This window comes from Vipera berus (genome assembly GCF_964194415.1).
Source record: "Vipera berus genome assembly, chromosome: 3".
NCBI lineage: Eukaryota > Metazoa > Chordata > Lepidosauria > Squamata > Viperidae > Vipera > Vipera berus.
Genome location: NC_138204.1, coordinates 186,226,296 through 186,243,875, shown reverse-complemented (window position 1 = coordinate 186,243,875; position 17,580 = coordinate 186,226,296). Strand labels below are relative to the sequence as shown.

Sequence of the window (17,580 nt, the reverse complement as noted above, 5' to 3'; positions counted from 1 at the left end):
ATGATCACTGCTTGTCCAAAATTTTATTATACAGATAATACCCCCAGAAATTATTTTAGCCTTTTTAATAAATGTTGTTATTGACGTTAAGCTCACCAGGGAAAACATCATATATTGTTATGTATATACTAGGTTAATTATTTAAAGACTGAACGATTCTAAATAATCTATTTTTCAAAACACATAACAGTCCAAACAGTAAAAGTAAAGTCCAAATTAAGAATATTTCATTCTTAAGAATTGTTTAGATTCAAAATAGTTTTCAAGAGTGTACAAAAGATACTATTTTTTCTAGAATCAGCTAAATTAGACTTATTACATTGAGAAAAATGTTTTTCATTTCTTTCCTGTTACCTTTGACTTCATTGCAGAGATTTTAACATAAGAAATAGATTATTTTGTTATCTAATTTTACCTTCCAAAAGACAGAAGCAGATGAAAAATGTGAGGTTCTTTCCTGTTGGCTTTTCTGAATTAGCTGTTTTAGATTCTAAAAGTTTAGTTCCTAAAGAAGTAATCCTGTAAATAATTTTAATGTCCTCCTCTAGTGCAGGCTCTTTTATGACTCAAGGACTTCAACTCCCAGAATTTCTGAGCCAGCATGGCTCAGCTTGGAAACCTCTCCCTTTCCCCTCAGCATGGCTGGCTCAGGATTTCTGGGAGTTGAAGTCCACGAGTCATAAAAAAGAGCCAGGATTGCTAGCCCTGCAATAGGCTTAGGAAAACCAATAATGGAGCTGGGTTGTTTGTTTGTTTTTTGTTGCAAAAAAAAGGTTCCGGAACGCCGTTCTGAGCGTTCTATGAGAAAAAAAAGCCTTTATCTTTCAAGAGGAATGATGTTCCAGAAGTTGGGTGCCCCAGTGGGAAATGCTTTTCTTTAGGGCCTTGCCAGCCAGCACTCTTTGGTCAATGCTATTAGTAATATGCCTCTCCTGTCCCTTTGGACAGTTAGAAACAGTCAGAAAGAGATGGCTCAAAAGCTGAGGCTGTAATTTTATTACTTTTATTCTACTGCACAGAAAAGAGCTGGAAGTCAACCCTCCCCCCCCTTTCCCTTTACCTCACACTTCTATCTTCCCCTTCTTTTCCTCCCCCACTTCTCTATTATCTTTAATTTTACTTGTATTTTACTTGTTGATAATTTCAAAAAAATTACATATATAAGAAAGAGATGGCTTCATAAGTAATCTACTCTACATTGTGGGCCTACCAGTACCTTGAAAGGCACTCAAAAACAGGCTGGTGTCACATGCGCCAAATAACTGGCCCATTAATTGGCAGTGTTCTGTGCCATTGGAACTATCTGAAGGCTCTTCAAGGGCTGACCCAGTTTGCATCAGTTTGGCAGAACCGGTAGCTAATTTTTTATTGCCCAGGCCCAGAATGGACTTCTGGAAGCGGCATCCACACAGAAACTGGTTGTTCACATATTTTAATCCCACCATTGGGCAGCCCCATGTAGTGCACATTGCAATAACCAAGTCAGAGGTCACAAGAGTATGAGTGACCTTTTTTTCTTCCATTAATAGATTTATGCAGTAATTTTAATGGAGTGTCCAGTGACTCATAATTGGCATAGCATGAATTTAGAAGGATGAAAAGTTACCTTGCGCTAAGATGGGTGGCCTATAAATTTAATAAATAAATAGATGATAGATAGATGATACATACATACATACATACATACATAGATAACTACTTTCAAAAATGTCTGAGCTACTGAGAAGGGTTAAAATGATATTTGCTGATTTATATTTTGACCATGCTTCTCCTGTATCAAATAGACCTTCCTGTTATTTATCAGCTTTACCTTCATCTAACAGAAATGCAGTTGATAAACTTGGTAGTGCTATGCAGAATTTTGAAAAGTAGTTCTAATCATTAAAACTGAATCAGTTATATGTTTCCTCTGTCTACAGAAATACTTCTAGTTTTATCTAGCATTTGAATAAGTCTTCTTTCGTTTTCTTTTTTCTTTTTTTATTTTGTCTTCTATATATATTTAATAATGCTAAGTTTTGTTTGATCCTATATAAGTTAGAGAGTGATGGATTTTAGAATTTATAGTTGTTAGTATATGGTTGTTTATGATTGCTTTTTTATATATATATACCTTGTATTTAGCTCTGGGAAGTCCGGGGGGGGAGGGGGGTTGGGGGGAGGTGGGGGGGAGGAGGGAGGGGGGGAGGGGGGGGAAGGGGGGAGGTAGGGAGGGGAGGAGGGAGGGGGAAGGGGGTTTCTTAAAGGAAAACTGTATTTTTAAAACTTTTCAATAAAAAAAAGAAAAAAAAAAGAAATACTTCTAGTATTTCTTAGCAGTTTTAAACTATTCTACATTGCTCACTATCACCAATAGCTGAGAATACTAGTTTACATGTGCCAAATTTTATGTTGGAATAGATAACACATTTTATGGCAGTGAAGTTTGGAAAGTAGCAGCATTTTAAAGGAAACCCCACCTGATATCTAATGTAAGAAAAACATTGTCATTCTAAAAAATACTAGTTATTAGTATGTTGATGAAAGGGATCAAGTGAGACAACAGATGACTCTTTTTTCAGTTCACAGAACTCCAATTCTTTATTAATCACAGCTTGCTCACAATGACATACAGGAAAATAGCACTAATGAAGAGTAGAATACGCAGGCAGCAATTTCCAGGAGAGTTTGGGATACCTTCAAGCTGGAGGCAGCTGTTTCAGACAGTAAGCGTGTTGAGTTTTGGTGATGCTATTTGACACAAGCACCTTAGCTAGTCATCCTGACTGCTTCAGCCCTCATCATTTACATAGTGTTTTAAAAATAGGCAGGACAGACTAACACTACAGAGCAGAAATTACTAGGATTAAGACCAGCTCACTGATTTGGGATGAAAAATAGCACACGGAAGATCTTGCAGTGTTATGAAATAACAAAGCTTAAGGCTGGAATTCTGTCTGCAAAGATGTTCATGGTCTCTTCACAGATTTTAGCAACTGGAGACAAGACAATATGCGTATTTCCCAAACTTATATCCTTCCGATACTTTGGGGTTATGGAGCTTCGGGAACTGCAGTCTAGGAATTGTAGTACCACAAGAGGGATGCACCAGGTTTTGAAAGGCTAGAGCAACATTTCTCAACCTTGGCAACTTTAAGGTGTGTGGACCAACTCCCAGTATTCTCCAGCCAGCATTGTCAGCTAGGGAATTCCGGGAGTTGATGTCCACACATTGTAAAGTTCCCAGTGAAAAGCATTGGACTAGAGCCTAAGACAATGAAACAGGGCTGCAGCTTCTATACCTATAAATTCCATGAATTTCTCTGGCAGTGAATCTGAAACTGGGAAATTTTGGAATCTGGCCAAATATGGTTGTTCACTTCCTACTGCATACAATGCCTTTTTAAAAGTATCTATTATCTATTTCCCTACTGGTTGGGAAATTTTTTTTCTTCTAAACTTAAGACATGCAGCTTTACTGAATACTGTTTTATACTACAATAAATCTTGATGTGTTTTAAAAGATTTCTCCTTTAGATGGGGGATAAATTTCACTGAACCCTGTGGAGCTTGTTTCTGTACAGCACAGCTCTGTTTTTTCTGTAGAAGAGCACTGGAGTTGTAAATAAATTATGATTTCTTAATGTTCCATGACTTCATTTTTTAGACCATTTAATCAAATAAGAATGCCTACCTGTAATTGGCTTATTGACTTAAGCTTATCGATTGCAAAGCTTTCCATGTTATTAAGTGATGACGCGACAGTAGCACCATAGACCTTCTGCTGACTAGGTTTTCAGTTAGAATGAGTATACAGTTTGGCATGGATTTTGCTGCAACGAACTTCATAGCAAAGTTCTAACAAATTTAACTGAATGAAAACAGACGACATCAAAAGCCTGTTACAGGACGTGTAAAGATTATGAAATAATTTGCATAATGCAATACTTGTATTTTTTAACAAAAATGTAAGTATTTACAAAATAAGATCCAAGTTTTAATTTTAAACATCAAGCAAATCATTCTGCAAAGACTGCATTGTTTTAATTGTTTTGTTTTGTTTTTATTGAGTTCTTGATTCATTTTTTTTAAACCATGTCATACATTTCCTATACTAATATTTCATGATCTGTAATAATACAGGCGGCGGAGCTATCCGACTCCCTCCACTGCTGGGCTCAGCCAGACAGTTCCACCTGGAGCTCCTTGTTTCTGCGAACCTCTGCAGCATGCCTTTCCTGGGAATAAAAGGGGAAAATAAAGTAGAGACAAGTTTAACATCCACCTTACTGTCTTTTTTTTCCAGGAAGAATGTTAAATGGCAACAAGATTTGGCCATGAACTTTAGCTTTAAAAGGGCTATAAAAAGCATTCTGAATGAAGTGGGACACAACTCTTGTTCTTTGATTCATGACAGGAGAAGAATAGAAGAACAGAGTTGGAAGGAACTTGGAGGTCTTCTAGTCCAACCCCCTGCTCAAGCAAGTGACCCATACCATTTCAGACAACAGATTGCAAGCAAAAGGAATAACAGAATTATGGTGATTGCCTTCCTGCCCTTTTCTTTCAGGACAAGTGCTACTCTGAATCTGGTTTATAATGTACTCTCCAGTTGATTTGAAACTGTTTTATTCACAAACTGAATAAAAGAAAAAAAATAGAACAATTTGGACTAGGCATCTAGTGCCCACTGGAATGCAGAAGACAACATGTGGATTGTAACTTCACAACACAAAACTAGGCCTTGTGTGCCTGTCTCATGAGATAAGATGCAGACCGGGTGTGCGTTGCCATCTGATAGTTGTTCACCCACTCCACCCCTCTGCAGATACCTAGGAGTTTTAATAACTTTTTGTGTGTGAAAAGTCTATATTGTGTGAAATCATGTGCCTGCTTCTTTCCCCAGAATCAGGAGTTATCCAAATATTTTGCTAGATTAATGAACATATTATTTGTGCCCATAAATTTGTATAGCTGCCCTATCCTGGTATTCACAGGAATGACTGAGAGCTAAAAGTATAGAAGAGTACAAGATCTACAAATAAGACGTCACATCAGTTCAATCCTGAACTTAATGTACTTAGTGTGAATATGCTTGGAAATGTCCTGCAATCACACAACTGATTTATGAAAATGGCTAATCTGGAGGGAGCTTCTAGCTATATTCATTTTAATGTTAATAAAGGTTTGCTTCAAGCCAAATTCATGAAAGTCAATGACAAAGTGTGTGCAAGGAAAATATATGCAAGAATGAAGCTAGGGTGCAATTCCTCAGTTTTAGCACTCAGATATTCAGATAACCATCCAAATAAGGCTAGTCTGTATGCTCGAAATGCCCAATTTATAGAAATGAAGTATGTTGAAAGGTAAGAGAACCATAGATGAGAGGGTTATACTGCGTGCATTACTTCCATGCCAGATAAAATGTCTACATATTTGTGATCCCTTTTATCCACCTAAAGGGAAAGGTTGACATATTTATGCATTTTAAAGCATGAAGCTTTTCATACAGTTCAGCTGTGCCTGGCCTGGTATTCTCTTATCTGCTCTATTTCAGTCCCAAGAATTTCCAGGATTTTGCAGGCTGAAAGCCAAAATATTTAAGAAGGTGACTGGCTGGGGAAGAGTGCACAGATTAGTTAAGACAGTATTCTGAATTCAATATAGAAGAGGGATGAGTCTTTCTGAACCATGTTGAATCAGCAGGGGCTGGGTCAGGAGGAGGATCACATACAGGAATGTGACAGGAATTTGACTGAATAGTCAAAATGTTCATTCCTCCCCCCCCCTTTTTTTTTAACCTGCTGGCACACTCACTTGAGCATAAATAAAAATCTTACCTAACTTGAACACTACTACTTAGACATCCCTGCTCAACATCTGAGTAGGATTCCTGTCTCCACCACCCCAGAGGCTTCCTCAGATTTGCTCGGCTGAATCTCAGTTTGCTTTTTGCACTTTGCTTTGCTCCCAGCCTGGTTACCTTCTCCTGAAGACGTTCGATAAGAGCAGCTAAGTTAGCTTCACGGTTTTCTTTGATCTGTTCCATTTTCAGTATCAGTTTTTCCTCTGCCATTTTGCTGAAGTTATTGTTCTCCTCCAAAGCCTTCTGGAGGACTTCTCGCTCATGTTCTCTCTTTTCTGCCAGTTGTTTCAGCACCTGGGCCTCCTGGGACTGTGTAAAGTTATGAAATAAAAAAATGAGCCAGTCAATTACAAAAACATTGAAAGAGAATAGATTCAGTGTGTCTCTAATGTTCAGAGACAAAAGATGACTAATTTTGCTGAAGTAAAAAACTGGCAAGTACAGGTTTTCCTCTCATTGTGTGACAAGCAAGATAGAATAGAATGGAATAACAGAGTTGGAAGGGATCTTGCAGGTCATCTAGTCCAAGCCCCCCCCTTCCCCCAAGCAGGAAAGCCTACACCAGACATGTCAAACACAAGGCCCGGGGGCCAGATCCGGCCCACGAAGTGGTTTCATGTGGCCCGCGAAGCCATCCTGGAAACAGTGAGGGAACGGCCCCCACTGCCTCGGCCGTGGCCCAGAGACCCTCCTTCTGCCAGAGACCCTCAGATCTGTCCCACTCCTGCCCAGGCCCCCATAGGCACCCTTGATGCAAACCATGCAGAGCTGGCCACGTCCACCCAGTAGGCCACACCCACTCTAGCCATGCCCACCCAGTAGGCCACACCCACCCTGGCCATACCCACCCGGCCCCTTGAGGGCAACCACAATGCTGATGCGGCCCTCAATGAAATTGAGTTTGACACCCCTGGCCTACATCATTTCTGACAGATGGCAATTTCTACAGCATTTCTACTGCAATTCAAACTTTCTCTGAATATAACTAATGAAAGCACAGAAGCCCCAGCCTGCTTTGCATTAGGTCACACTCAGTGGGCATGTTCATTCAACAGGCTTAACTAAATCAGTTAAAGCCCTAGTGACTGTACACATGGAAGTTAGATGTAACTTTGCTTTTGTGGGTGTATGTGTTTGTGTGTTTGGTTTAGCCCAGGGGTAGGCAAGCTTGGCTCTTTTATGACTCATGGACTTCAACTCCCAGAATTCCTGAGCCAGCAATGCTGGCTCAGGAATTCTGGGAGTTGAAGTCCATGAGTCATAAAAGAGCCAAGGTTGCCTACCCCTGGTTTAGCCTGTTGTTTAGGTTTAGACTTTTTGGTTCATTTATGGTCTAATGTAGGAGAGCACAATGGCTCAGTGGTTAAAGCTTAGAAAATTGATTAATTCATTGCCATGAAGTATAAAATATGATGCCAGCCTTGATATACTTTTCTTTGTCATAAGGCCTATCAGTTTCTCATATCTAAAAATAGTATTTGGGTTGAAAAGCAAATATCATTAGGATTACAGATTCATCTTAAAACCCATTATTCATTTTATAAATCTAGTATGGGTTAGGAAAAAAAGAATATACAGTAATCAACTGTTACATTTTCCTGCTTTCAAAGGAATTTACTAGACCAGCCACAGGTCTAGCAATACAGATTTCCCATGTACTTGTGTATGATAGTTTAATAAGGACAACTCAGCACATATGGATCTATAAATATTCTTATTAATGAACCACATCCCAGTAATTTACTATTACCATTATCCGTTTATAGAATATAATAGAATTAAAGATGTAGAAAAGCCATGATGGATCAGATTAAAGGTCCACCTCATTTTAGTATTCTGTTATCAATAGGAAGCCAAATGCTTAAGAAATCCCACAAGCCAGAAGACATTGGCCTAACATGTTTGTTTTTGCTGTACGTCCAACTGAGTGGCAGCACAGCTGAGCAGGATTGGATCAGAAATGAAAGCTACCAGAAACTACAAGATTTATATATTGCTTTATATTAGCAATGACAACGTCATGAAGTTACAAGAGTTGAGCTCAAACCAAAGGGGGCTCTTTATTTTATCATTTCACTATGTAAATAGCAGGAATTCTCTGTCTTCTTTGGACCCTAAGAATGGGGAGGAGAAAATTAAATATTTTTTTTCCTTTAAATTTTGAAACTCTCAAAAAGATCTAGACTGAATATAAAACTGATACAAACTCTGGTGACTAAATTTACAGAATACAGAATAACAAAGTTGGAAGGGAACTTGGAGGTGTAATCCAATCCCCTGCTTGAGCATGAGACCATATACCACTCTGGACAAATGGTTGTCCAATCCCTTCTTAAAAACGTCCAGTGATGACGCATCCACAACTTCTGGGGGCAAGCTGTTCCACTGATTAATTTTTCTGTCAGGAAATTTCTCCTTAATTCTATGTTGGATCTCTTTTTGATAATCTTCCATCTCTTCTTGTCCTACCCTCAGGTGCTTTGGAGAATAGGTCGACCCTTCTCTGTGCCAAATATTGGAAGACTGCTATAATTTCAATGAGTTTGATTTAGATATATCAGCAAACCAGCAAAAAAGCAATATTTTTCATAGAACTTCCTTAAATAGAAAGTTTATCTTAAGTAGAATTTTCATATCCCAAAAATGTATGGGTAACAACCACTAGTATTTCTCAAGAGTAGCAAAATTCTGTGACATCCTCACCCCACCTCAACAATGAAAATAAATATGAGCAGTAGCCATCGGCACAGGGACAAATTATAAGGCAGTTGGAGGGGTGATGCATTTTAGAGGTCCTTGGTGTTCTCCGAGTTTGGTTGTTTTCTTATAGACATTTCATTACTCAAATTAGGTAATAGCATGTGTGCTAGTAGGGAGTGGGGTTTGCTTTCATTTCATATTCTAGTGACATGCCCTGTCAGTGTTGGTGGGAGTGGACTTGGTGGTTCTTTAGTTGGGCTGTTGATTGGACAGGGACATAGTTTCAGCTAGGGAATTGGGACCATCCTAGGCCAAGTCCAAAAATGCTACAGAATTCCTGGAAGCCTGGCAGTCTGACCAATCAGCTATCAACAGGCATATAGACATAAACAACATCAATATACCATTCAAAAGAGACACTCAACAAACCAAAAGAGAAGCAAAAAAGACCAAAACACCTCCTCACCAGCAGTCAACACCCAGATGAGCATTGATTAACACCAGGATTAATATTAGACCAACAGTCAAGAAGCAAACAATACCCCAAAGGAATTGCCAGACATGTAACAGTGAACAGCCCAACCATAGAACCACCTATTCCCACCAATCCTGACAAGGCAAGCCACTAGAACAGGGGTGTCAAATTCACAATGTCACGTGACGTGTTGCCACATATTGCAGCTTTTTTTCCATTGCTGGTAGTGGAGTGGGCACGGTTTCGGCATGACGCATCCAGCCCGTGAGCTGGCAGTTTGACACCCCTGCACTAGAATATAAAATGAGAGCAAACCTCACACCCTATTAAACTGAAGATGTTACTTGGTTTGAGTAACGAAATATCTGCAAGAAAACAATCAAGCTCAGACAGCATCAAGGACCCCTCATTTCAATCATGAGCTACAAATATTCTCCTCTATCCATACCCTTTTAGGCTTTCTCCCAGAACAAATAAGGCCAACATTGTTTGACCTGCCAGGTAGCTACAAAGTTGTATTGAGAAAAAGTATTTGGCCTGTGTTAAAATTTAAAGAGATCAAAACTTATAAGAGGAAAGGAGTGGAATGGAAAATGCTATACTGTTATACACACTCATCAAAATTACCTTCCATAAATATTATTTATTCTGAATAAATTACTGTTTATTCTCAGATGTCTGTGCATAGAACAATGGTTTATGTCAAATCAAACACTTTTATTACGATCATAGAAAATACAAATTGAAGTGCGCCCGGAGGCTTCAACTGGTGCAAAATGCGGCCGCGCGGGTGCTTATGGGAGTATCTCTATACTCCCATGTTACACCACTCCTGTGCGAGCTGCATTGGCTTCCGGTTGCCCTCCGGGTGCGATTCAAGGTGCTGATAATCACCTTCAAAGCCCTACATGGCTTAGGCCCGGGGTACTTGTGAGACCACCTGCTGCCAATGTCAACCTCCCATCGCCCGGTTCGCTCCCACAGAGTCGGCCTCCTCAGGGTGCCGTCGGCCAGGCAATGCCAGCTGGCGACCCCCAGGGGGAGAGCCTTCTCAGTGGGCACACCGACCCTCTGGAACAAACTGCCCCCAGAGCTGCAGATGGCCCCTGACCTTCGGTCCTTCCACCATGACCTAAAGACCTGGTTATTCCAACAAGTGGGCCTGGACTGATCATGGTTTTTAAATTTGGTTTTTTATTGGTTTAAATTGTTCTTATTTCTTATATTGTTTAATCCTCTTTTAATTTTTGTATTTATATCTTTTAACTTTTTATTGTTGTGAGCCGCCCTGAGTCCTCAGGGAGAAGGGCGGCATATAAATTTAATAAACCTTAAACCTTAAACCTTAATTATATCTCAGTAAGTATTGAAAACAGTTAAAAATAGAGAAAAAAAGAGTATTTAGCAACCCTAGATGATAAATAGCCAGAGAACCTGGAGCACAATTGGATTCTCAATTATATAATTTGCTATTGACACTTGTGCATGAGGCTGACACTACTGATTAATAAACACTAATGTAATTACTAGGGAGATGCTTAGTTCTAAGACTGTGTGAAATCAATTAACGAGTTCAAAGCTATTTTCTTTGGTAAGGTGTTCCTGGTTTAAGGAGTGTTTTGCTAGCTTAATTTTGCCCTAGAATCTCAGTAACCTGGTCATGCATCTACACTTAAGGTAGATGTAATAAATACATGTTTCTGGTAATCTAAGTTGATTTTTTTTATTGTGAAGTACAAGTCAGAAAAACTTATATCTATGTGATTAGCAATCCGCTTAACACTGAAACTCTCAAGTATTTGGCTGATCTTAAGTCATAATTTCTTGCATTTTTAAACATGGATATCATTGTACACATCATAAATGAAACACATATAGATTCAGTTCTAAACACGCAAGATGAGATTTAAGAAACTGATGAAAAATTACATCAGTTCAATAACACACATATGTCATAGATTGCAAATGAAAGCTTAAAATAACCCAGGAAATGCCATCATGCGTTCACTTTACTGTATATATGGTTAGATACCTTTCTCCTTTCTTCTGCAGCTTCCAACTTTTTCTGGATCTCTTCAAGGGACAAATCTTTCTTCTTTGGAGAGGGCATGGTTCGTGGTGCTTCAGAGACGGGAGATGGTGGCTTTAAGATGAGTTCAAAAGATTGGCCAGAGGCACGTTTGTTGATATTTTTGACTTCCATATCTGTGAAGGTAAAGTTAAAATATCTAATTCAAATGGTATATCAATAATAGACAATTTAAGGAAATGTAATGACCATAAGTAAGCGATGTGGATAATTTTCACTAAAATAGGTGCTAGAGAAAACACAATACCCTATACAGATGGCTTATATTAATAACAGGGTACTACACAATTTTCTTTTGGGCTTGCAAGGATGTCTTTTTTTTTTTGCTTAGGAGCCACAAAAAGAAATTGATACTACTAGTTTGAAATCATTGTAATAGATAGGCTGAATTTTTTTGGTGGGGGAAGTGTTAAGGTATAAAATTGGCATCCTTGCAGGAGTTTAACACACCCATTCAGTCACTTAAACCTCTTTCCAAACTAGAGAGAATTGATGCAATTACCGAGAGTCTTAATTTATCTCAAGCCAATCAAAATGAAAATAAAAAATAAAATTAAAGGTCTATTGGGACTCTATGAATGCAAATAGGTCTGTGATTACTACAGTAATGAAATCAATGACAAAATATACATCTTTTAGGTCCTGAATTAATGTTTTAGGAACAGGTCACACTGTACCCTCTGCTTTCCTAATATAACACATTGGTAAGAAGAAAAGTTACAGCTTTTCATATTTTAATGAGACATATTAAAATATTGAATATGCATTAAGAATATATTTTCTATCTCTGGGATTTTCATGGTCAGTTACTGTATGATGCAACTAATGTAATAATTAGTACATTATAGACACTTTACTATTATGGTAAAACCTAAGACTTCTCTAAGTGAATATAAGCCATCTTGCTTTACTGAATGTAATGTTTAGATATATTTTATATATCATGATTTAGTTGGATGGCAATAATATTAAAATATTAATTTTAATAATAATATTAAAGCTCTCTTAGGACAAACGGTGAGTATTATAACCCTTGTGCTCAGAGATATCTCCACTAGTTTCTACCAAGCTCCCTGTTCCTTTGATTCTAAACCCAACAATTAAATAGGAAGTTAGTGTACTGAAAAGCAAAATGCCAGCTTTTAGTATTCTTTTTACTTACAAGAAGGACTCAGAACTCAATATAAACCCATCAGATACTCTTAGAATTTAAAAATGGTGAGTGGGTGCTGATCAGTTCTTTGTAAAACATTTCTATTTGCAAAGATACACTAGGAAGGTAAGATGTGAACGATCAGAACTGCATTAGCTCTTTTGCTATTATGTGGAATTTTGCAATCATAACATGACAGTCATTTTGTGAGAGTTTCATGAAATGCTCTCAATTTCCAAATGTGACCAATACAAAGCTTTCCTACCCATGCCATACAAAGTTTACATTTAATCAGAAGTCAAATCAATCTGTCCAACATGGTGCTTTCTAATATGCTTGACTTCAGAATCTATAATCCCATGCAGCATGGCAAGAGAAGTCAACATAGTATCTTATAGCTTCCAGAAATCATTGTTAAATAACAAAACAAGAGGAAAATATGCATCTCCCATGGAAGAACAAATCTTCGCTAAGGAAAACAATTGCTGCTGAAAATTACTTACCATCATATGTGTATATATTAATGTTGCGAGATTCTGGGTAAAAACAGGAGCAGATCAAAGAAAGCATGGACAGCTCCTTCATCTTTTCTTTATAAGCTGAAAGGAAAGAGAATGGATTAGTCCTTTCATCTTTTCTGTTTACAGGATGTTTTGGTATAATTAATCAGCTCAGACTCTATGCAATGAACTTGCATGTCAAACTGTAACTTTGGTATCTTTGTGAAATTAATTGCTGCTTGATAAAAATATCTACCGTAATAAAGTGTTTTTTTAAAAAAAGGTTGCTTCTTTATAATTGAAGTATGTAAGAATATTCACTCTTTCTGCTACATTCCCACACACTCATTCTCATTTGAAGCCCACAGCAGTAAATAAGAATAAATATTTCTTTTGTAGGTTTGCCTCTACAATTACCTACATTGAATTAAGTTCTCCAGGTACCAAATGTTGTGATGGAAGGAAGCCAATAATGGCACCAAACCATTGGATCTCTCTGTTACAACTGTTTGCCATATTATCTTTCTTGAGTCTTCCAAACTAGTATCAGACATGCCATGAGCTATCCTGGTTGCCAGCTTTAAAAGAAATTCACTCAGACAGGTGACCTGACTGGCTCATTCATTGTCATAATGTTGCTTTATATTTGAGAAGACAAACTGCTAATATTTCCAGAAACAGGAAAGAGAAAATGAGAGACTTTAATTGATCCCTGCAAACAGAAAGTTTTTGATGGACTATGGGAATGAAGCCCTACTTTAGCCTCACATTCTGCACTTTCATGCAGGTTTCTCTGAAGCTATGGTTCTCTAGGTGTTTACTAAGAACACAGGGAGAAATGAAATACACAATGATTATTAAAAAGTAGCTTATGATAAGTTTTCCTCACAGATGAGAAGTGTCTTCCAACTGGTTATTTTGTGGAACATGAAATTACATCCACATCATATCTTCATGTATCCAGGCACAAGTAATATGTGTTTCAGAAATTCCCCTCAGTTATAACATAAGGAAGTTCAAATACATGTTCAGAGTTACACATATAAAGTCCTTAATAATAACCATGGTATTGAAGATATAAATAGGTATACACACACCCCTAAGCTCTTCTGTCTCCTTGTACTAATAATATATCAGCTTCTGCATACCCTGTCTTGTGATATACTAACCAGGACATACAGTCCAGCTATGTTGTCCTCCTTACTATTTACACCTTTGGCATTCCAGTCTCTGGTAAGGTTTGGCACATGTTGCTTGTATGTTCTGTTGGTTTCAGATCAGAGTTAATTACAAAATTATCAACTTATTCTTCTGCATCACTGGTTTGAGCATAAACTTGGATAATCGCCATATGACAGGATTGTTTATGAAGGCAAAATTGTATCTGTTGGTCATTGACTATACTGTAACCTAGTTCTGCCCTTGCTATATTCTTCATGACTGTGAAAAACAAAACCATTTTTTTTCTTTTTGTGTCCTTAGTTGTAAACAGCATGAACCTCTGGCTGAACATGGCCAATTCCAGTGTATTGCAATTCCCTGCTACCTTAAATGCTAATTTCATACATTTCATCTTCCATTGTTCAGCTTTCCCATGTTCATTTCATCTTCCATCTGCATTTATATCTTTGCAGCTTTATTTTTTCTTGTAGGGCAACATCAGTAGCAGGATTTGTTGTTGTTAGCTGCGAAGCCGTGTACGACCCATCGCGACCCCATGGACAGCATTCCTCCAGGCCTTCCTGTCCTCTGCCATCTTCTGGAGTCCATTTAAGCTGACACCTACTGCTTCAGTGACTCCATCCAGCCACCTCATTCTCTGTCGTCCCCTTCTTCTCTTGCCCTCAACCTTTCCCAGCATTAGGCTCTTCTCTAGTGAGTCCTTGCTTCTCATTAGGTGGCCAAAGTATTTGAGTTTCAACTTCAGGATCTGGCCTTCTAAAGAGCAGTCAGGATTGATCTCCTCTAGGACTGACCGGTTTGATCGCCTTGCAGTCCAAGGGACTCGCAGGAGTCTTCTCCAGCACCAGAGTTCAAAGGCCTCAATTCTTTGGCACTCAGCCTTTCTTATGGTCCAACTTTCACTGCCATACATTGCAACTGGGAAGACCATAGCCTTGACTATACACACTTTTGTTGACAGGGTGATGTCTCTGCTTTTTAGTGTGCTGTCTAGGTTTGCTATTGCTTTCCTCCCCAGGAGCAAGCGTCTTTTAATTTCTTGGCTACAGTCCCCATCTGCAGTGATCTTGGAGCCCAGGAAAATAAAATCTGTCACTACCTCCATTTCTTCCCCATCTATTTGCCAGGAATTGAGAGGGCCGGATGCCATGATCTTGGTTTTCTTAATGTTAAGTTTCAACCCAACTTTTGCACTCTCCTTCTTCACCTGCAACAAGAGGCTCTTTAGTTCTTCTTCACTTTCTGCCATTAGAGTGGTACAGTAGCAGGATATCCTGATTTTAATCTTGCCACATCTTAAACACCATTACTATTCCAAAAGATTTAACATTATTCCTAAGTAGCATATTGAGTGCCATCCAAAACAATATGAAATGAAGTCTTTGCCATTGTTACTAAATTCACCACCCTTGCCTGGCTTCATTGCTGCTTAATATATTTTTAGTTTTTAATAATATTTTATTTATTAAAATATAGGAGACAGAGGAGCACTAGAGGGGTCTACTATCTATTTTCAGTCAATTAGTTTTCAAAATGTGGCTCGCTTGAAGAGTTTCCTCCTAGCTTGAGTGAGAAAAATTCACTTTCTTACTGGAGAAGATTGTTTTCAGTAGTTGAGATCACTGAATGGTTTCATTAGAAGAAATCAGATAATGCTCACACTCTTTTAGGCAAAGGAATGGAATCTATGGTCATATGAAAGAAGCATTATTTATTTGTTTTCTTTATTAATCACATTTGTACCCACCACCATTCAGAGACTCATGATAGCTCCAATTTTATGAATGGGTCTGATTATATCTTCTTCCACAATTAGCACTAGTTGAAAAGATTGCATAATTCATAAGGTGATTAGTTCTCCGGGATGGATGCATTAATTTGTATACATTTAGTAACACAAATAAACATTTTGGAGAGAAATCCCACCCCCACCATAATTGGACCTAAATGTTTGCAAGGATATTATTATTATTATTATTATTATTATTATTATTATTATTATTATTATTATTATTATTATTATTATTATTATTATTATTATTATTATTATTATTATGTATCTTTCAGTAATTCCAGATACTTTGTGTTCACTATTGCACTTTTACATTGTGATAAAACCATGTCAGGGTAAAATCCTCTTAATGACTATCAAACAGACAAACAAACAACAGACTACAGCTACCAGATCAGGGGTGCTAAGATCTCAATGGCCACTATCAGTGCTTTTTTTGTAAAAGAAAAAGGTGCCGGAACTCACACATGTCATACAACCCACCTTGCCTACCCTACAAGGTTCCATCCACAAAAGGTGCCGGAACTCCGTTCTGAGCGTTCTATGACAAAAAAAGTCCTGGCCACGATACAATTAATGAATTAGATTCTACATTTAAAAAAAAATACATGCATTAAATCCATAGACTTACATATCTATCATACTATTCCCTTTACAACATCAAGGAAAAATCAAGGAAAGGAAAGGAAAGGAAAAGGAAAAGGCTATTCACTAGACTTTTCCATATCTTTTTGTCCTTGTAAAGCTTCTGTGCTCTCATTCATAATCTCCCACATACATTCTCTTTTGTTCTTTAAATTTCTCACTTCTTTCTTTTTGAGAATCAGGTGAACTCCATCTAAACATGACTTTCCACATCTTCTGCTTCCTCTTGACACAATCACTGTTATTTCACACATCTGTTTTGTGATTTATTCTCTCCATATAATCAAACTGCCTTAGTGTACCTCTTTCACATCGATTACTTAACACATTCCTTCAGCATCCTTTCATTCTTGATCCACTCTCTACTTGTGTTACTATACATACTTGTTCAGTATCTCATTACTACTTTATTCAATTTAGGTATCCTCTAACATTTTCACTTCCTTCCAAAATTGGGGAGAAGCACATTTTTACACTCAGCTTTTTTCCTTTTTTCCATTCTCCTTCCCACAATCATTCATTCCTCACAGAGATCATATACAACCAGTCCCTTTCTTAAAATTTCTTCCTCTATTTCCCAAAATTCTACGAAGGTGTTATCATATCATCACGATCACTATCATCATCATCATCATCAATCTTGGTCTAGTTTTTAACTAAAAATGTTCATTTCATTTTCTTGTCAAGTACAACTAACTTGGACTTCATTAATTTTCAGATCCATGCTCATCATTGCATCATACAATCTAACATTTGCTGCAAATTATTTAGGTCCTCAGTCAACAGCACATCATTGTCTGCATACAAATGTATATAAACATTCACATCCTCAGACACCGGCCAGCATATCTGTACAAGCTGGTGACAGAGAGACAGAGAAACAGAGAAACAGAGAGAGAGGGGGAGGGAGGGAGGGAGGGAGAGAGAGAGAGAGAGAGAGAGAGAGATATGGGGAGTGAGTGGCAGAAATATACATTAAACAAGCAGGGAACATCACGTCTTGGTCTTATTCCCTGTTCAGCATGAAAGCATTCACTAAACATTATTGATGCTCATATTTTATTTTTATCCTAAACATGTTATCATGGTCAGTAACCAATCTTCAGTTTCATACTTGCTCAGAATTATTCCACAATATAAAAAATCATGTTATCCTATGCTTTGAGCACCCCCTCAATTAAAATTAATCCAAAATAATT

The 17,580-nt window shown here is 37.8% G+C and overlaps 1 protein-coding gene across 1 annotated transcript in view; it reads right to left on the bottom strand.

Moving 5' to 3' along the window:
• Positions 1-3,755: 3,755 nt before the first annotated feature.
• The window catches only part of STMN2 (stathmin 2), a gene marked incomplete at its 5' end in the record, with an annotated part of 170,987 nt that continues 157,162 nt past the window's right edge, over positions 3,756-17,580 (bottom strand). The window contains 4 exons of the mRNA XM_081325610.1: positions 3,756-4,217; positions 5,963-6,154; positions 11,053-11,225; positions 12,766-12,861. Of these exons, the coding sequence (XP_081181736.1) occupies positions 4,158-4,217; positions 5,963-6,154; positions 11,053-11,225; positions 12,766-12,861 (521 nt within the window). The 3' untranslated portion in view covers positions 3,756-4,157. The remainder of the gene's footprint in view (positions 4,218-5,962; positions 6,155-11,052; positions 11,226-12,765; positions 12,862-17,580) is intronic.